Here is a 21,470-nt window from a genome sequence, read left to right as displayed (position 1 = left end):
AAGGGCACAAGCACCAAAGCACCAAAGCAGCTCCATCCCCCCAGGCAAGCCTACAGTCTCCCTGAGTTGCTTCCCTCAAGGAACAGCCACGACAACAAAACAGAGTTCGATGCAAGGTCGTTCCCAGGCCTTGTCCGGGACCACAGATGAGGTACTAACGTCACCGGAGGCCAATCAGAGCCAAGCTCTGGTGGCGGGAGCACGAAGGCCGTTTCATAATGAAACCCACACGGCGAGCTTCGTTTATTTTGAAACCGTATTTGCTTATTTTGCAGACATGATCAAAAAGACATCGGGAGTACTCTGCAGGAGGCACTTGAACCCTGTCGGACAGGAGAGCTTTCTCCAGCTCCGGGGGCAGCCAGCAATAATACTCTCCACAAACATAAACTGCATCACTTGGTGGTTTGCTCTTTCCCAGCAGCAAAGAGCCCGGCCATCTCAGTCAGCTTCCCTGTTCCACAGCTGGTTTCAGGCCTGGGGGGCTGGGGAGGAGGAGACATGGGCTGGAAGGTACAGACGGCGGGGAAAGGCTTTAGCTCTAAAACAACAAAGGGCCCTGCTAGCAAATCGAGTTAGCGGTTTGAATTTGGGATGAGCCAGACAGAGGTGCAAATCCCAACTCCACTACCTGCCCCTGAGTTACTTGAGTAACTAAGTAACTTAATGTCTCTGTGCCTCAGCTTCCCTATCTGTAAAATGATGTGATAACAGTCCCTGTCTTTTAGGGCTATTGTGAAAATTGAGTGTGACACACACACACACACACACACACATTGTTATAACTACTTTAGGGTGATGGGGTAGACCAGGAGCTCCCTGGGGATGTATCGGAGTCATTTCTTCTTGTCCCAGCACGAACGTCTGGCATGTAGTCGGAGGGCCACAAACACTTGTTGAATATAGTCCTTTGAACTGAACTGAGGGCTCAAGCCAATGACTCCCCCACCCAGATGCCAGAGAGGGAAGTGGCGCCATATTTCCAGGCTGCAGCTTGGGGCAGGTGAGGCCCCCCCGCTCCAGGTACAATACCCAGACCTGCTGAGCAATCAAGTAGGCAAGGGCTGTACCTTAATGTTGCAGTTGTCATCCAGCAGTATGTTTTCCAGCTTCAAGTCTCGGTGGACCACACCGTTCTGAAAGGAGAAGACAGACGAAACTGAATGGGAGCGGCTGGGATGAGAGAGCCAGAAAGAGAAAGGAGGGTGAGCAAAGGGATATGTTTGACAGATTAAAGAAATGCGCCAGCCCGGTGGTCTCTGCCTCCAACCTCAGGGCTGCTCGTGCTGTCGTGAAGCTCCCCGCCAGCGACCAGCGACAGGAGAGCATTAGTCACTTGCTGTGTGGTTAAGGGAAAAATGACTGGAATCCATTCTCCCCCAGAGCCTGTAAAACAGCAGGGGGATTCTTTGTGGGAATGTAATTCCACTGTGTGAAAGCAATATCGTCCCAGGCAGCAGCAGACAATGTCTGTCTGTGAGGTGATTCCCAGGAAAGGCAGATCTCTTTGCTGAGGTCTCAGAATGTGAGGCTCACTGACCTTGCCTGTCTGTCTGTCTGTCTGTCTGTCTGTCTCCTTGCCTCCCCCACATTGCAAAGGGGCCTAGTTAAATCTATTCTGACCCAGGAACCCAATCCATATATGGCCTGAGGATATCAGAGGCAGCACCAGGGCTATTTCCTAAGTGGCTGAAAGAGAAGTTTCTGAAAGCCACTGGCTGCTGGGCAGGACTCAATGCAGGGTGAAGGGTAGGGGCGGGAGAGGCCAGGGAGACCACAGTCACCAGGCCAGCCAAAGCAGGTTGCTAAGATGCTGTGACCTCTTCATTCATGCAAACTCTGGAAGCGGCGCTGCAGTAACAAGAGCAGGCAGCTGAGAGGTGAAAAGGAGGCTTAACCACACGCTGCTGGTCTGTCTGCACAGCAGTGACAACCGAGTGTTCAATTCTTTTTAAAATCCAGTGATCTTTTAAGCCGGTGAGTGGGCCTGGGAAGAGAAGCAGAACTGAAAAAAACAGCTATTTAAAGCTGGGCTGATAAATAGCAGGAGTAAGTTTTGAACTTCAGCATAAAGGACATTTGCAATTGAAGCTGTTCTTTTAAGCAAACCAACTGGTTAGAAATTCCTCATGTTTCATTCAACTGCTTTAGTTTAGAATCTGCATTTTACAGTTGGTGAAGCTTCCTTATTTATTTTCCTTTTCATTTGACAGTTTCTAGTATCTCCAAAAGCTCTGCCTGGGGAGATGAAGACATGTATTTTTACTACTTTTTTCTAACCCAAGACTTCACAGATGTGTTTTGAACTCAGATATGCACAAACCATGGTTCCTGGAGGAGAGATACAGAGTAAAGGTACTTGACTTTGTTGAGTTTTAGATGTCAGGAGCAGTTTTGTTGCTATTGCAGCATTCCTGGTTTTCATAACAAGAGGCAAGAAGACTGACAGAGCCCCATTCATGTGAGTCCAGCGCTCGCGCGCTTTGGATAATAAAGATATGGTCTGTCGGGCCTTGCTATGGTGCCTGATAATACTGCACATGACCAGAATTATCAGTGTCTTTTGAGTCAGCAAAGAAAAATCATATAATGTTCACCTGGGCTAAGGATTCTGGATTTAAACAACCATGTTCTAATCACTTCCTGAGTCACTCTCAATTTCAACAAACCCCATGATGAAAAGGCTGACTCTCAGGTGCCATGCTGGATTCACTCACTGTTGTCCGCACCATGAATGACTGTTTCAGGGGTGACAGTTTTGGGGGAAAGGCTGAAGGGGAGGGATGTCATGGCTAAAATGATGAAGAACAACATGCTGAAATAGGGCTTGAAATATCTGTGTTCTTCATTCCCTTCATCAAAGACCAGAAGCCACTAAACTGATCGTATCACAAGCACACCCATTAGGAGAACTGTGATACAATGAGCGCATGGGTATGGGGGACCCACATGGATGCAGCCAATGTGAGGAGCATGGAAAGCTTCAGAACCTAGGGTCCAGTAAGTCTGGGGTTTCTGGAATTTCTCTTAAATAAATTAATCAAACGAGAGGAAAGGCTTCATGTATAAAGATGTCTATCACTATTTAGGATAACCAGAAATTGGAAGCCATTTAAATGTCCAACAATCACAGAAATGACAGAGTTCTGAATTACATAGGAAAATGGTTAAATTCAAATGCTGAGTGGACAAGCAAGACATACACTATGTAATAATACTTGCAACATGGTCTTTTGCACCAGAGCTGGAACTGGAAAGAGATTATGGGTGGAAAAAACAGGGAAAGGCAAATAAAATCTGGAGTGTCACTAACAGCATCGTGTAAAGGGGGTGTCTTGGGTATGACCAGTGCCCCAGGGGAATAATGCAAAATGTGAGCATGTGGATAAACTGAATGAGGGCTCTGGGGGACACTGTATCAGCTTGGAAACTTGGCTGTATGTGGAAAAATCTTCCAAATAAAATTTAAATAAAAAAAAAATAGGAGGATCAGGAGGAAGATTGGGAGGAAACTAACAAAAGTGTCCAGAATGGGTTATCCCTGGATTCTAGGGTGATGCATGGTGACCTCGTTCTCTCTGTTTTATAAATTCTCCGCGCGCACTACAATGAGCAGACAGGCCTCCCAGGCCAGGACGAGAACCGCGCGGTGCAGGAGGCCGTGGGTACCTTGTGGCAATGGTGCACAGCGGACACGATCTGCCGGAAGAAGTGTCTGGTCTCCCTCTCGCTGAGCCGCCGGCGCTCGCTGATGTAGTCATACAGCTCCCCCTTGCTCGCGTACTCCATGATGATCACAATCTTGTCTTTGTTCTCAAACACTGTGGGGGAACAGCAGACACAAACACTCCGTTCATCCGACAAGCTGGCGACCAACCACCGAGGGGACTAGGGAAGGCGGCGATGTCCCCACATGTCCCCGCGCAGGGACACGCAGCTCGGGTCAGGACAGTCACGATGCAAGTCCCCAGAAGGAGTCAGGTGAGTGCCTTGCCTGCGAGGCTGAGGGAAGTGTGGCTCTCTTAGGGACCCCACTCCCCAAAACTTTTCTCACAAGCCCCTTCTACCAGAGGAGCCCTGGTAGGAGGGATAATGAGTGATGACAGACACAACTACTGTGCACTGATCTTTAGACAAGAAACAGCCATCCATACCTGACTTGCAACTCTGAACCCAAAAGGGGTGGGTGATCTTGACACCTCTTTGCCCAAAACCTTCCAGACTTCCCATCATGTACCCCCTTCCCCCCCCTCAAAAAACCAGTTCTGTCTACGGTCTGCAAGATCCTACATGATCCGGGCAACTTTTCTTAGCCTATTACACAACTAGAATTACACATTACAGGAAGGTAGACGAGGGCTGGTCTTTCCATCCATAGTATATTCCCAGCATTCAGAATGCCATTTGGCATACAACGGGGTCTCAATTAACATTTATTAAGTGAATGAATTCAAAACATCATGTATGCACCCTGGACAATTTACCATAAACAATTATGTAGCACTAAACGCTCCTCTTGCCCCAACCCTAATACTGTCCAGCCGTGATATTTAAACTTTGCTCCACTGAGTCCTTGAGTTCAAGGTAGAGGCCCATGGTGGCGGGTTGGGGGGGGCCAGCATGCACAGGCTGTTGGGCTTCAGCACCACCTCCACCCAAGCCACTCCACGGCTACCCATTGGTATTGGGGCCTTCACTTAAGATGCCCCTTCGGCCAAGGACAAAATACACCATTTTTTTTTTTAAATACTCGCTCCCAGGGTATATGGTATAAAAGCCTTTGTAGATACTAAGGACCATCCCTGAAAGACCCCTTCTCCTCCCATCTCGCCAGCCTCGATGTCTCTCTCCCCCTACCCCCCATTACCCCCCCGCCCCCACACACACAGGTCCTTGCTCTTCTCTGTGCCTTTACTCCTGCCTTTCTTACATGCCTGGAAAAATCCAACTCATCAGTCAAGACTGAAGTCACATGTGGCTTCCTGTCCACCATCCTTCTACCTCTCACATCACAGCACTGTGCGAATCTACTTGCGGCCTTACCTAGCCGTATCTCCTCACTAGGAGCCTCCACTTTGAGAGGTAAAAACTATAGCTTTACAATCAAGACACTCCTAAGCAGGCTCCCTGGATCTGTCTCTTACTTGCTGTGTGACTTTAGGGGAATGGCTTGCCCTTTCTGTGCCTCAGTTTAGTCAACTGTAAAATGTGAATAATATCAGTAAGAACTTCTTAGAACTATTGGGAGGATCTCTGGATATTGGGTATGTGACATGCTAAGAACAAAACCTACACTTACAACATTGCGCTCAACAACGTTGATTAGGATTGTTGGTACCGAATTTATTGGATCCCGAGGTGGAGCACGCACGCGCACGCTCTTTCTTGCTCTCTCCCTTTGAGGACTGAGTTGAACTGGAACACGCCCAAGCCTGGGTCGCCTGTCCTCCCACACCTCGTCACTGGCTGTTGGAAGCTCAGGCCCCTCCAGTTCCTTTTTAGCTCCTTTAAGTCCAGCCAAAAGTCTCTGATAAATGAAGGCAGGAGGAGGACGAGAGACAACAGCCAGATAAACTTGGCTGGTCTGGGCTGCTGGCCTCCGGGTACCCACGGCTCTGCCCCCTGCAGGGCCTTCAGTCAGTTCTCCAACCAATCAGCTCTGGAGACTGGCAAAGCTGCCCAGGCAGCAAGATGTTTCTGGCTTGGAAAGCCTGATGTGTCCGAGAGAAGGCGGCGGGTTTGCTCATTTTAAAAGAGGTGGGAAAATGGCACATATTAAAAAAACTAGCAACAACAAATGTTGGTGAGGATGTGGAGAAAAAGGAACTCTCCTTCACTGCTGGTGGGAGTGCAAACTGGTCCAACCACTATGGAGAGCTGTGTGGAGATTTCTTAACCTGCTAAAAGATGGAGCTTCTGTATGATCCAGCAATTCCACTCCTAGGTATTTACCCAAAGGACACAGAAACATTAATTAAAAAGGGCACCTGCACCCCTATGTTTATAGCTGCACTACTTACAATAGCTAAGCTATGGAAACAACCTAAATGCCCAAAAATAAATGACTGGATCAAGAAGATGTGGTACATACACACAATGGAATATTACTCAGAAATCAAAAAAAGATAAAGTCATGCAATTTGCAGCAACATGGATGGAGCTGGAAGGGATCATGCTCAGTGAAATAAGCCAGAAAAAAAAAGAAAAATACTGGGTGGTCTCACTCATAGGAGGAATTTAGGAAACCTAAATAAGGGACCAGGAAAAAGACAAATTATAATAAAGAAAAATCAAAATCAACAAGCAGCTATAAACCAGAGACACACTGGGTGGGGGGAAAGGGAGGCGGGATTAGGGCCAAAATAAGGGGGGCAGAATTGTATGGGGAGTATAACCAAAATGAAAATGCATACATTGTGCAAAAATGAAAAATGATGTAAGAATTATAGAAAATAAAATATATTAATAAAAAAATGAAAATGTGTTTAAAAAAGAAAGAAAAAAATAAAAGAGGTGGGAAGGAAGAGAGAGTGAAAGTATTTCAGCAGTGAAAGTACAAGGACACTCAGACCCTAAAAAGTCTGAGCTGTCCTTAAAGGAGGCCAAAGTCACATCAGCGACAATTGGGGGAGGAAAGGCACAGAGACATGAACAGTTCAGCTCAGCACAACTCACTACGCCACGCGTCGCCCCAAGCAGCATCCATCAGTAAGCCCTGCTGGTCCTGCCTTGGAAATACATCCAGATTCTTCCATGTGTCCCACAGCCCTGCCCCGCTTGCTCTGAATCCCGTCCTCACTGTCCTTCACTCCTGCCCCTCCACTGCCTGCAGCTGGAGGGGCTGGGGAACATTTCAAAGCCCCCCAAGGATACAGGAGAGAAAAGTTTATGCGGCTAATACGGGTAAAATGTTTACAAAATGCTAATACACAGTCATCCTTGGACAGCTGCTTTCACGCAGTTTCACAGGCTGACTGGGTAGTTTCAATATTCCTACTGAAATGAACCAGGGGTCAGGCTGGGAAACACTGGCTAAGCAGATGATATCCAATTGAGAAAATCGGCCCCTCACTGTTGAAGACAGGGCTGGAGGCAGTCAGGTGACAGGACTGTCCCTGGTTCTGGGACGCCACCCCCACCCTTCCTCACTGGAGTCTCACCCCAGGCCCTGATGGCAGCTCTAGATGAACCAAGAGCAAACAATAGTTTTAGGTGGGGCATCTCAGATCTGCATGAAGTCTCTGGAGCCCTTCCACCTAGGGCCCCCTGCTATGGAGACACTGAGCTACTGATAAGCATTTTGCATGAATTAAGTCCTAGCCTTGGCCCTAAGATATCCACTTTACAGATGAGAAAGATGGGGTGCAGCGCATGTTGTGATGATAATAATGGCCGTGGCCACAGAGCAGATGCAAGGCAGAGCCGGTCCTCACATGCTAGCGCTTACCTATTATATAGACACATCAATCTCCCTGAACTTCAGTCTCGTCACCATTCAAGTGAGGCTAATGATTCTCTTACACAGTCTGGGAGGACTCAGTGAGTTCCCAGGTCTCGAGCCCGCAACACGGGCCTTGGCCAGTGCTCAATAAATGGAAGCTATTCTCATAATTTTTCCAACAAAACCTTAAGATCTGTGGCTGCTGCAGAATCACAGGGCTCTCAGACAGGAAGAGACCTAGAGATCCACTATTATTTTTCCAAAATTGCCAGGATTTACAGTGTCTAAGAACAAGGTCTTGGGAATTTGCACTGAAAAATGACCAGCTTCCACACCCTGAGCCCAAGACTCCTTGGGCACGGTAAGGTCACTGCCAGGAAGGTGATAGGAACGCTCTCAACCATTCTTCTGGCAGAAAGGGCTGCTTCCCTTGGGCACTTTTACAACTGGTTATTTATAAGCTCAGAAATCTTGTCTGTGTTTATGTTATTAGTCACTCAGCAAAAGCTTATTTTCCACCCGTTGGGAAGGGTTTCCTTTTTGAAAAATGAAAGCCTGTGTCTCTTGGCCAGACAGTTTTACCCAGAAGCTTGGTGGCTCCAGAACGGTAAGGAAAACTATGGCCCTTGACATGGCAGGCCTACCAGGAAAATTAAAACCCCGAATAGAAACTGAGCTGAGCTTGAGTCAGCCCACACACTGGGCATGCCCATTTGGTGCAGATCCTGGTTTTCAGCAGAGCAACAAATGCTTGTAAAGTACCCGCTAGGTGGATGGCATGGGGCACCTGGAAAGGACTCTTGACCAGGTTAAGAAGGGGAGGAAAGGCAGGCTGGGCAGAAGGCATGATATTTGTGAGGGCAGAGACAGAAACACTAAGTGCAGGGCCATTAAGAGTTGGCAGGTGGGGCCTCCCTGGTGGTGCAAGGGTTTAAGACGCAGCACTATGAAGCTGTCCACAGCCACTGCAGCACGAGTTCCATCCCTGGCCAGGGAGCTACCCACATGGCACAGCAGACCTCTCCTGTTTCGCCCACTGCTCCGCACAGCAGTGCATTTCAGTCAGTCTGCCTGTTCTGTTCCCCACTCTGTCTCTGGTGAATCCTCTCAACCCCCCACCTCTGGCCCATACCCCAGTTCTTGTCTGCATAAATAAAGAAATTTTTTTAAAAAAGAGTTGGCAGGTAACGCTTATCAGGAGGAGAGAATCAGTGCTACAGGTACCCTGATGCCCCCAAGGAGCACTGGAGGGGGTTTTGCCCACGACCAAACACTGCCAAAAACAATACACAGACCAAACAATGGACAAGGTGGCATGTAGGACCCTGGACCCATGAAAGAGCCCAGCTCTTATTCTCCATAGTCTTCCCAGATAGCGAGCTTTCCTTTTAAAAGGTTCATTTATAATAACAAAAGTTCCTATTTACTGAACAATTACTGCATGTCATGGATGGTCACACTTAATCCTAATACTCCTGCAAGACAGGTATTAACATTATCCCTATTTCATAAGTAGGGAAACAGCTCTCAGCTGGAGTAATGACAGAGCCCACCTCCACAAACACCCCCTCCAAACATCCTCTTTCTGTCATTAACCATCTCCCCAAGGAGAAATAGATAAGCCAATTTCACGAATGGGATAAATATAAGGCAATATCATAGATTCATTTTGCCAACTTCGAGTCTTCTAGAAATGGAATTGTGCAGTATATATTCTTTTCTGTCTGGCTTCATCAGCTCAACATGATTTTTGAGAAAGCAATCCCAGTTGCTCTACGCGATGGGAGACTGGCCGCTATCCATGCTGCAGAGTTCCCCACTGTGAGTGTGTCACGGTTGAGCCCTCCCTTCTACCCTCGAGAGGCACCTGGGCTGTTTCCAATGGTGGGTCATTATGAATGGTGTTGCTGAGAACATTCTCGGGCATGTAGTTCCATGCTCATCTGTAGACTTTTCTGCTGGGCAGATAACAGGTAAGGATTTGATCCCAAGTTTTGTGATTTGAAAGCATATGTTCTTTTTTTTTTTTTAACTACATAACAAATATTTATTGTATAATTTTAGACACAAAGAAATATGCTATATTAGAATGCAAATAAAAATTATAAAATGCAGATCCTTTCTTCCAGGAATTGAAAAGCATTAAAATAACATAGTTATATACTACCCTAATATAAATTTTAAAAACATATTGGTCTTTCTGCAAAGCCAATGTATTGAATTGACAGTTTAGAGCTTCACTGCCCAGTACCGAAGCCATTAACCATAAGTGGTTATTTACATTTTTTTTGATAATTTACATTTATTTTATATATTTTTTACATCATTTTTCATTTTTGCACAATGTATGCATTTTCATCTTGGTTATATTCCCCACACAATTCCCACCCCCAATGGGCAACAAATTTATACATCTATGATAATAACAGATTCATAAATATTATGTCAGAGACCACCAGAAGAGAGACCTCCTCATCATTTTAGAAAAGAATATTCTTCCATTTATACAAATGACTTGCCAAATATGAATCATGTATCAGCTTAGAGGTAGTTTCACTAGAATAGTAGGTTTGAGATGGACAAAATTAATTCTCAAAATGCTATCAGGTCTAGAGAAATGATTGTTAGTATGGTTTCAGTTGCATGGCTATTATTCAATTATTCTCATTTATATGAATAAACTTAAATTGATAATAAAAAAAAAGCATATGTTCTTGGCATGACTTTCCACCACCTTCCATCATCATGTTCACCCTCCTTGCATCAAACCCAATAAGATTCTTGTTCATTGCAGACAACCAACATCACACACTGCCTTTTCTGAACACGCTTTTATTATCAGCCAATCTGAAGTATTTATCATCAGCCAATCTGAAGTATTTATCTGAGCCTCCTGCTTTGTGTTAAAGTGCATACAGACACAGCCTGAGGCACAGTCTTTGTCCTGAAGGAGCTGCTGTGTAGTTGAATTCATCTAGTACTGAGCAAATAAACCAAGTCCAGCCAGACTTGGGAAGTCCCTAGACAATCAGAGAAAGATTGGTGAGGTCGTTGGAAACAGGAAAGAAGCCAAGGGAAAGCGGGCGTGGAACTCAACCATCAAAAATGATTTGGGTTTGTCTGCAAGACAAGGCTTCACCATTGTTTTAGCATATCTTAAAACATCCAGACTCGCTCCATTTTCTTCTACTGTCCTACAGAAGGGCCTTCTTCCCAGACACCAACTTGAATTATCTTTCTTGTTTTCTGTTTATTTTTCATTTCAAGGGAGAGTGGAAATTGGTTGCTATAGCAACAGCTGCTTCTCCAAATTAATTCTGAATTTCATCAGATGTTCAGTTTGACAGTCCAGTTCTGCCTTCTGATTGTCTGGCTTTCACAACCCCACTAATTACCCAATTCCTAACAATTCCCTCCTGTTGCCCTCGGGGTTAATAGCACAACTTGTATAACTTGAGAAAATGCGTATTATCAAAACAATGCTCTGGCCTGGGAGAAATGCTCATGAGGAAAGAGATCTTGGCTTTTTAACCATCCACCAGCCATTTTAGAGCCAAATGCATGAGACCATTTAGGAAGAAAATGAGTTTGGGAAGTGAGATGGTGGGAATCATTTACAGGCAGTTCCGGAAAGAGCAGGTAATAAAAAAGGGAAGATATCCTCTGGTTCTCGTGTAACCTCAGCGAAGAAGACTGGTTCGTTAGTTTTAAGCAAAAAGGGCCGTCTTCTAAATTAGTTCCAGGATGCTGCCATTCCTTCTGGGATGCTATCACCTCTAACAAGCCACAGATTTATTACTTTCCTAAAACCTCAGACAGAAGCACCATTCCACTCCTCAGCAGAGTCCTTTTATTAAAGATCAGCAGGATCCTCACAGAAAGCAGCTTACTTTCCCTTTCAGAAAGGGATTGCTCATTCCTTTGCAAGAACTGTCTGCAACCTGATGAGGTCATTTAGACAATATAAGGATTCATTCTTCAAGTGGTATATGTACACAGTGGAATACTACTCAGCAGGAAAAAAGATAGACTCTTGGCATTTGTGGTAACATGACTGGAAGAGGAGGAGCTCATACTAAGTGAAATAACTCAGAAGAAGGACAAGTACCAGGGGCTATCACTTACACGTAGAATATAAATAAAACCAAACCATAATAAACACTGGAAATCTCTAGAATTGAGGGGGGGAGGAATGGAAGAAAGCCAATGGGGAGGAGGAACAGTGGACTAGGGTAGAGGACTATGGGTGGTGGGTGGGTGGTGGGTAACATACACCTGAAGGGTGTGAGCCTATACTTCTAAATCACATGCAGTACTGTAAACCGATGTGACCACAGTAAAAGTAAAGATTCATTCTTTCAGAGTTTCCTCCCCTGAGCTAAATTCCAAACAGCTCTCAGGCTCATGGCTTCACAAAATAGTCCCTATCCCTGAAGTCAAGGGGCATGGAGGGTGAATATGAAGTTGGACTGGCAGCTCTCCCACTGTCAATGAGTCGTCAGAGTAGAGTCAATGTGTTTCCTGGTTTGGACAATGAAAGGCTCTTTAATTCACTAATTGTCCTTTCTTAAACCATACTTTTTTGGATTCTGGTTGGCATGCGCAAGGAGAATCCTAGCCAACCAAGCCACCCACAGCCAGCAGTGGACTCCACAGAAGGCAGAAGAAACGGTTAGCAAGTATACAAGCTACGTGGGGAGGAGGGTGTGCAGAAGGCTTCCCAAGAACCATTTCCTTCTGTTAAGATCATTGGACCTATTTAGAGGCTCCACATCAAATCCTAGAAGAACAGGGGACTTGGCCAAGGTGGAGAGGGAAGCTGCACGGACAGCAAATCAAAGACACCAGGCTGGCCTGCTATAGGACTTCACCCTCCTTCCACAACAAGCCTGGGGGCATTTCCATGGAAACAAGCAGGGCTTGGAGGTGGAAATGGACTTCTCCAACCATCACCACACACTCATCAGCCAAGCCCCACAGGCTCCCAGATCATTCTGTCTAGTGCTCTTGTCTGAGTGTTTCTCTCTCTCTCTGTTTCTCTCTCTCTCTTTCACTCACATACACACACACACACACACACACACACACACACACGAATGCACGCACGCACGCACATACTCCAGAACCACCCCAGGCTGCAGCTAAGTCTCTGGTACTTGACACAGTGAACGTCTGAAAAATGCATGCTCCCATTTGTGCAGTAAAGCGAGTAGAAGCCTCTCCCCTCTGGGAAAGCAGCCTCAGTCTCTCTGCCTGAAGCTCTCAACAGAGGGCTTTGCTGTAGGACTCGTCCCAGCGCCAGGCCTGAGGTTATCACACTTCTGCTCCAAGCCTCTGCTGGACCCACCAGGTATGGCTGCTAACATCATGCTATGCAATGCAAGGTCTCAGAGGCAGGTTACAGGGTCAAGTCCCGACTGCCACTCAGTGGCAGCAGGCTACCTCGGCAAGCCTTCTGTGCTTTAGTTCTTCACAGGATGCTTCTGCTCCCTGTCCCCACCATGAGGATTATCACAGTACAGAACACAGCAGGAAGCACACATACATGTGTTATCTGTATAATGCAGCAGCAAGTCTCGGTTAACTAGGGAGAGCAAAGCATGCCTGGATCAAATCCAAGATTACAACGGGTATGTGTGGCAGAATCGACACTGGAGATTGCAGTTGTGCCCTCAAGGAATGGGAGGAGGAGGTGGGAGAATGGAAGAGAGACTGAACTAACACTCAGAGACATCAAAGGACTCAGAGCATAGTGTGTGTATGTGAATCTCAGGGCCCTGCCTGCTGGGTAAACGAACCACCGCCACAAATTATGGTGGGTGCAGGGCATCCATCACAAACCCATCAAAAATCCAGAGTCCGCACCTTGCATGTTTCAGTTCACCTAGCCCAACCCTCCTTTCAATATTCAAATCCCGCTTGCATTGGCGGTTCAGTGGTAAAATTTACGATATTCAAATGCCCTCTGCAGGATATGGTCGTTAAAGGGGCCTGGTTTCTGAGCCCGTGAGCTTTTGGAAATGCATGTCGGTCCGGCAGTCTGGGGGAACGCAGACAGCCATCCCAGTTGATTTCAAAAGGTTCTACATTAAATAACAACATGGTTCCATTTTTTTCCTTTAAAAATTAACTTCGCGTACAAGCAGTATTATTTGAGACACTAGAAAATACTGAATTCCAGGAAACCCAAGAGGGCGAGGCAGGACAGCCAGGGAGTAGCATTCGCTTTTTGGTTGTTTTATTTCTAATCTCCAGTCTCTAGAAAAATGACTTGGGTGTAATCAAATGAAAACAATGAAAATAATACACTTGAAGGTCAAATAGCTAACTTAATAGGAAACTCATTAGAAAATGTGGCTGGACAGAGTCACAGCTGAGAAGCTCATTCGTAAGGTTAAAAGTGAGGACATGCTCTGGTGCTGGGCTATTAACAGGGGTGAGTCCTTAATTTCCATCCAGTCTGCAGAGACTTCATGTGGAATTTGTGAATCTGGCAGCAAAGGGAGTGTGTTAAAATGCTCAGCAATTTGCCATGGGTTCAAAAGAGTAAACACAAGCATAATACACCCCTCTGCCAAGTTCAACAAACTGTTTCATGGGGCCCTGAGTCCCTGATGAGGGCAGCAACCAAATGGCTGAGTAAGTAAACCCAAACCCAAAGGTATCGCTCACTGCTCCCGGGTGACCACTGCCAGGCACACCTTCTTCCCTGGAATTCGCTGGTGACAAAGGATCAGACCGAAGACAAGAGTCGAGAACGGGGCTCTTTTCCTCTGACTTGCAAGGTGAAGTCTATATTTCTCAGCTTGGCCAATTAAATTCAAGTCCCAAGTCGATTCTACTGTGCAGCCAATGTTCAGAATCTGATTTAGGTATTCTGACCTTAACCTTCTCCCCTAGCACCTTCTAAGAGAACTTTTTTTTTTTTTAAGATTTATTTATTTATGCAAGAACGGGAGTACAGGCCAGATGTTCAGGAGGGTGAGAGGAGTCACCAGAGACAAAGTGGGCAACAGAACAGGCAGACTGACTGAAACACACTGCTGAAGGGAGCAGCAGCCGGAGAGACAGGAGAGGTCTGCCCTGCCATGTGGGTTGCTCCACCGCCAGCACAGATTCACAGCGCAGCACTCAACCACCTGCGCCACAAGGGAGGCCCCCTAAAAGAACTATTCTTTGTCTGCCAGAAAGGACCTCTCCAATCCCTAAACATCACATTAGGAATAATGAACATCATTTGTTAAGCATGCATTATGTCATTTCATTCCCACAGTCTTATCTATAAGCAGCTACCCATTTTGTAGGTAAGGAAACAGCTCCAGACAGGTTAAGTCACTAGCCCAAGGTCACACAGCAACAACTGGCAAAACACATAGCTCATTCAAATCTAAGCTTATTTTGGACAATAAAAATGTATTCAATCTGCTAGGACAGCACCTGGTACATACGTGCTCAATAAATTTTGTAAAGTGAATGAATGATTGGAAGAATAGATGGCTAAATAAATGAATGAATGAAGACAGTGGGGAATATTAATAACCGACAGGTCTTGTTAGTTCATTCAATTCAACTTCCTCTCTGCCTTTGAAAGGTCCTGAATCAGGATCTGCTTGCTGCCCAAGAATCCCAGATTGGGACATTTGAGCCAAGAAAGAAAATTGTAAACTGCAACCCTGTGAGGTTTCTGTTCTACTGGGCAGGTGGGCTCTGACGCGTTGGTTCTGGAACTTGAGGGGAGCAGGACCACCTGCAGGGCTGGTTATTGCACAGCACGGTGCTCACCCCAACCAGAGCTTCTGATGGGTTTGGGGTGGAACCAGGTGATGTTGAGGCTGCAGGCCCTGCATTGCCCTCTGGAGTCCACTGCTCAAATGCACCATTAGGCAGTTTTTAGGGTCCTGCCATCCTCAAGGGCTTATTTCCCAGAGGCAGCACTAGTTTCTGGCTCTAGACCCCTGTTGAAGGAGGCAGGAGGTGGACCTCTTGTCCCCCATGCCTGCTGTACACTAAGCAGTCTTTTGGCTTTTCATGCTGTTGTTTGGCAATTCCTCTGCACTTCTGGCTGGATTTTCCAAGTAATGATTTTTACCAGGAGGCAAGAACATCTCTTCCCGGAAAGATCTATCAGAACCTCAGAAAGGCACAAGTAGGGTGAATAAGCATATTATAATGTATACATCCAAGAAGAGGAGAGGGGCTTTTAACTGACAGTAAACTCATCCAAAGTGTCTTTCATGGTAGGAATTTGGAGAATTTGCTAGAATACGGATTCTTTTCTATCTACTCCTGGGCCACAGGTTTAAGGCTCATGAAGAAGGGCCTGATACACTCTTATCAAAGGAGGCACATTTGTCTGTTTTGCTTTACTTTGTTAAGTTTGAGAAACTCTCCCAAAGGCGAGAGACCACAGCTGACATGTGCTCAGAAAGCAAAGATCAGCCTCACCTAAGACAGGAGACTTGATGGAAGTGCTGGCCAGGCCAGCAGGGCAGGAAGCAAAGGGCAATAAAGGGATGTAATCTCACAGGGCCAGGAAGAGGTCCCCAGGAACAAACACCAAGAGCTGGAAAATGAAGGCCCAGGAGGATCCCCTCGCCACCCCCACCTTTTCACTTTTACCTGCCAGTGTTACCAGATGCTGCACAAGTTCCCTAAAGGGCTGTGCAAATCATTCTCATGGTATTGCAAGTCATTCTCATGGTATTGCAGATTAGGTCTCCTAGACTTTCAAAGGGGAAGTGGGGGTGTGACAACGTGCCTTTGATGTTTGAACTTGGGTCCTGAAATCAGAAACTCGAGCAAAAACTGTTTTTATCTCTTCCATCCTAGGCAACCAAGTTGAAAGCTCTGGCAGGCACTTCCTTTTCAGCTGCTCTTTCCATATTGTCAATGACCTCCCTGCTGAGAGACTGGAATTCCTTTGACTGGGAGCAGGGGTCCCTCTCCTAGATGGTGCCAGAGATTTCGTTTTTTTTTTTCCTTTCCTCTACCACATGACTCTAAGTATCACACTGGAAGGTGTATTTCCATCCTCTATTATTTACTTAGCATTAGCAGCCAGTGATGGTTTGTGTTTACACAGCATTGACAAATTTGAGGGTTAATCACCTTTACCCATGGGTCAATAGGAGAGAGCAACCCCAGGGTCTGCTTGGAGAAAGACACATTTGAAAGGAATTATTTTGGGGGATTTGGTGAGCATAACAGTGATGCTGTGAAGCCACAGACTTTACAATATATAAACCATATATTGATATAAATACACCTCCATGGTGTGCAGTCTAGAAAACACTCGGCCGATGAGCTTACCAACTTAGGATCCCAGCTTCTTCCCAAGATGTATGCAGAAATATTTTCTAAAAGACCCAGAAAACTGTAACTTAACACCCTACCTAGACTGAAGACAGCAAGCTCTGGGAAGGCCAGGAACACTCTGTGGTCACAGTGCCTGGACAATGCTCACCCCCATCAGGGGTCACAGCAGCCCTGTAAGTGGTTGTAACTGCAAGGAACATTGTCTGCAGGTGTCACCAACTGGTTTCCACTCTCAGATCCACCACTATGTTAGTGTAGCCTTAGGAAATGTCCTCCGCCTCCACACCCAACTTTCCTGTCCATAAAGTAGGGATGTTAATTATAACTAACTTATATCCATGAAGGATATAAGGACTAAATGAGATAACACATCCTAGGCACAGGGGAAACAACTCTTAACTATTATAAGTGTTATTTTAAAGTATGAATTTTAAAATGCGACTTCCCTCCTCAAAAACCAGTGGTTTCCTCTCCATTCTTGGTGTTAAATCTACACTCTGTCCTTTGGCCAATGTGTTCAGGTCCCAGGCCCCTCCAACCTTTCATCAGTCTCCCAGGCTGTCACTTCTACCAACACATGTCCCTTCCATCCTCTGAGCATTCTGCATATGCTGTTCCCTGGCCTGGAATTCCCAGGTCTTCAAAGGGCTCACTGCTCACCCCATCAGGTCTCAGCTCAAAATTCACCCGAGTCCTCTTCCCTATCAGCTGAATGTCAACTCCATGACACCAGAGCTTGTCTGGTTCACCCTTGTATTCCTAGTGCCCAGGCCAAAGCACAGCACACAGTAGGCACTTAATTGGTCATTTTTTAATAATGAATGACTTTTTCTGTGCAACTAATATTTCAGTATCACCAGTTAGTACATGCAAGATGGTACCTTCCCCTCATGAAGCCCCAAGTTCCAAAACATACAGGATCAGGTGCATTACTGCTTTGCCACATTGCTGCTGTTGCTGTTGTGTCTGCCACCACTGCTGTGTGTGTGCATGTACAACCATACATATGCATGTACATGTGTGTGTTTTCTAAATCATAAAGGTCCTCATTGGACCTTTAGAAATTGTAAAGCTCTTTAAACGTGTCTATTCACCTGGCTAATGTTCAAACAGCTACTTAGGTACCTCGACACTGATTTTTCACTAAGCTAGTTAACGCATTTCTGCACTCAGCTGAGGCTCTCGGTTGGCCTGTCAAATGAGTCAGCTTCCAGGGAGTAGCTTCCCCTTCACTGTGTGTGCAGAAAGACCAGAGTATTAGCTCACAGACTTGGGTTGTACCACCTTGACTGCCAACACCGCCCCTACCACACCCTGGTTGAAGGGCCAGCCAAAGCCAGGCAGAGGGGGCTGAATGGGGCAGAAGGCAGTTGCAAAGCCAGCACAAGACCCATATCAGAAATGCTGGCTGAAGCCTGACAGAGGGAAGAACACGGAATCAGGAGATCTGTGTGCCAGGCCACCAACTCCCTGAAACACCCAGGGTGATGAGCTAGATTGTGCACACACACCCCAAATCATAAGTCTAAGTGCTCCCCCCAGCACCTCAGAATGTGTATTTGGAGACAGTCTTTCCAGAGCTAATTAAATTAAATGAGATCATCAGGGTGGACCCTCAGCCAATATGGCCGCATCCTGGTAAAAAGCAGACATCTGAACTCAGGCACACACTGAGGGCAAACCATGTAAGTCACGGGGAGAAACAGCTGCCAGCAAGCCGAGGAGAGGGCACTTGAGGGAAACTCCCCGCCAACACCTTGACCCTGGCCTTCGAGCCTCCAGGGTGGTCTCAGCCCCCAGCCTGTGGTGCGCTAGTCTGGCATTCCAGGGAGACAAGTTAAACTTCCAAAGTCTCAGTCTCCCCAGTGCTGCAAAATGGTAACAAAACTGAAAGGGGCGCTTGCTCACCTCCCAGATCTACCATGGGGACCAAACTGCGCTGAGGTGGGAGAGCTCTGTGAGCCGTGCAGTTCTGCTCATGCCATCAGGATGGCCAACGTCATTCCCAGAGCAGAGTCCAGGGCTCCTAGGCAGTCAGGGGACCTGGGGGCTGTGGGGTCATAGTTATTGGGGTACACACTGAAAAACAGCACCTCAGCACTCCCTTGCTCCTAATCCCCAGGGGAACCACCCTCCACCACAGTTATTTAGTGAATGTGGGAGAAGCAGAACTTGCGTGGGAGAAGGGAAAGAGAACAGAACAGAAACTAAGAAAAGAAAAAAAGGCCACAGTTAAGTCCCTGGAGTTTTCTGCACAAAAACAATACTTTTTATTTATATAAATTTTTATGTAAATATATAAATTCTTTTATAAGTATTCGTATGTTATTTATGTAATCTGCAGGTCAAAAATATTTGGTGGCAGCAGGGTTTTTTTTTTAAATCTTTTTAACTTAAGAGTCTGAGGAAAGCTATGCACCCTCCTCCTAGAAAAAAATAACCCATGATGTTAACACAAGACACATCACACACCAGCATGCACTACCCTGTGGTGGGGGAAAACTCTCTACACTGTCCAGCATGGCAGCCACTGACCACAGTGGCCAGGGAGCACTTGACTGAGGACAAGAATTTTAAATTATTTTAATTAATTTCAATGTTAATAATCATCTATGGTTAATAGGGTCTGTATTGGACAGTATCCCAGAAGATTTACAGAGCCCCTGCAGCTCACCATGAAATACCCTTATCAATGAACCCCAGGTAAGATCCAAGATGATATTATGGCATCTTCATGGTGATGACCATCCTTGAGTTTGCCAGAACAGGTATCATCTCATTTAATTCTTTGGGACCTCTGAGAGAGGTAGACAGTTACCCCATTTTATCGGTGCCATTACTGATAGGCCCACAGCTTGCCCAAAGTGCCATGTCTATCTAGGCCAACATGGAGGATTTAAGATAGAAACCCAAAACTGTTTTATGTGAGAACTAAAAGCTCTTTCCCAAGTCCCTAAAATTAAAGTTCAGGTCCTCGACTGAGGCCTCACGCACACTTGAGTTCATCTTTAAAGCAAGGGTCTTGCTTCTTGAAGCCTCCAGCAGAAGCTAAACCAAGACCAACGGGCCTTAAGAAGAGAATGTGTCTCCGTTAATGATCACATCTGGTCTTTCCTTGTTCAGAGAGACATCCCACGGTCAGCCCCAGAGAGGGCGTAATGCTGGCAAATAGGTCCGGCTTCTCCAGGCCAGGCTTCAGTAACCACTGACTGCATCAAGACCAAACAAAGACCCTGGACACTTCACACCGGGAGGCACTCCCCTGCCTCCCTGATAAAGAAATCTCAACCACAGAGGTGCTCACAGCACACCCTGACCGCACTTGTCCATACCTGACAGGTGATCTTTTACTATTACCATTTTCAGGTTTTCATGGTAACCAAACCATACAGAGCAAAAACGCTCAAAATTTAACAAAACTCACTCTCCTCCTGCATTTTGAATCTCTTCTCACTTAAAACGTCTAGAAATTCCCTTCATTCACCAGGCATATTCAGATTTGTATTTTCTCAGCCTGATATTCTACCGTCACCAATTCAAAAGAACTCTTTCAAGACCCAGCCTGGAGGCCACACATCTTCACGAATACTTCTAACCCTTGACCTTCACAGTACTGGAATCTGTTGCTGCTACTTCTGTGTTGTATTTTTTCTACCATGCCTTCTGCTGCTTCTTGAATATAAGGTCCGTAGAACATTCCTCTGAAAGTTTCTAACCGCTATTAACACTGTGCTTAACAAGAATTGGACACAGTTCATAAACCAGTGGTTCTCAAACTTGTTAAAACACAGATACCTGGGCGCCACTCCCAGAGTGGCTGACCCAGCAGCACCTGGGTAAGGCCCAAAAATCTGGGCAGGCTGTTATCGCTGGCCCAGTGACTACATTATAAGAGTCACTGCAAGAGATGTTTGTGGAGTGAATAAACGGTTGAACCAGTGAGAATTTCCCTTTAAAAATCCTATCCCCAGGGGCTCCGAAAATGAACTTTAGAAAAATCAAGATAAAAGATATTACCAATATTTACTTCTAGATGAACAGCAAAAATAGAAATAGCAGGGGAAAAAATAGAAAAAAAAAAACCCACATGGAATCAGAAGGAAAATTTTAAATATCAGAAAAATTTTAGGGTAAATATCTGGTTTCCTCTTAGACCTTACTATATAAGTTGCTATGATTAGGGAAGAAATTAAAAATAGATTCATTTTTCTGACTCAATCATATATTAAGACATTCTGGAGAAACCATTTGACTCAGTAAGTCCAGGATTAGGAATTTTTCATAAGAAAATAATCAGAAATGAATGTAAAAACAATGCACAAGGAAAGTCACCTGTTTATAATAACAGAGATTTGAAACAACTTAAATGTTTGACAAAAAAGAATTAAATTCAATAAATTATGGTATGCCCATAAATGGAATACTACAAAGTCTTTTAAAATGTCCTGACAGGAGAATATTTATTGACATCTGTTTATGGAACAGATGTGTGATATAAAAAATGAAAAAAAAATGTTAAGCTAAAAACAGTACAATCGTTATGATCTAACATTGGTTAAAAACCACATACAATTATGGAAAAGTAGATAAAAATATGGATATGGATGGAGAGCTATTTATCAAACTGGGAGTTAGAGCTGAAATTATTTTTTTATCTTAACATTTGTATTTCAGTCATTTCTGCAATAAATACATATTGCTTGTGTAATACTTT

General features: G+C 45.4%; 1 protein-coding gene across 1 annotated transcript in view; it reads right to left on the bottom strand.

The window, feature by feature from the left end:
- Positions 1–21,470, bottom strand: part of NUAK1 (NUAK family kinase 1) — a gene marked incomplete at both ends in the record, with an annotated part of 64,073 nt that overhangs the window by 12,611 nt on the left and 29,992 nt on the right. Inside the window, 2 exons of the mRNA XM_084255341.1 lie at positions 1,071–1,136; positions 3,670–3,821. Coding sequence (XP_084111467.1) covers positions 1,071–1,136; positions 3,670–3,821 — 218 coding nt within the window. The remainder of the gene's footprint in view (positions 1–1,070; positions 1,137–3,669; positions 3,822–21,470) is intronic.

Source organism: Talpa europaea (genome assembly GCF_964194135.1).
Source record: "Talpa europaea genome assembly, chromosome: 15".
NCBI lineage: Eukaryota > Metazoa > Chordata > Mammalia > Eulipotyphla > Talpidae > Talpa > Talpa europaea.
The sequence above is the reverse complement of the archived record's forward strand: the minus strand, read 5'-3'. Positions and strand labels throughout refer to the sequence as shown.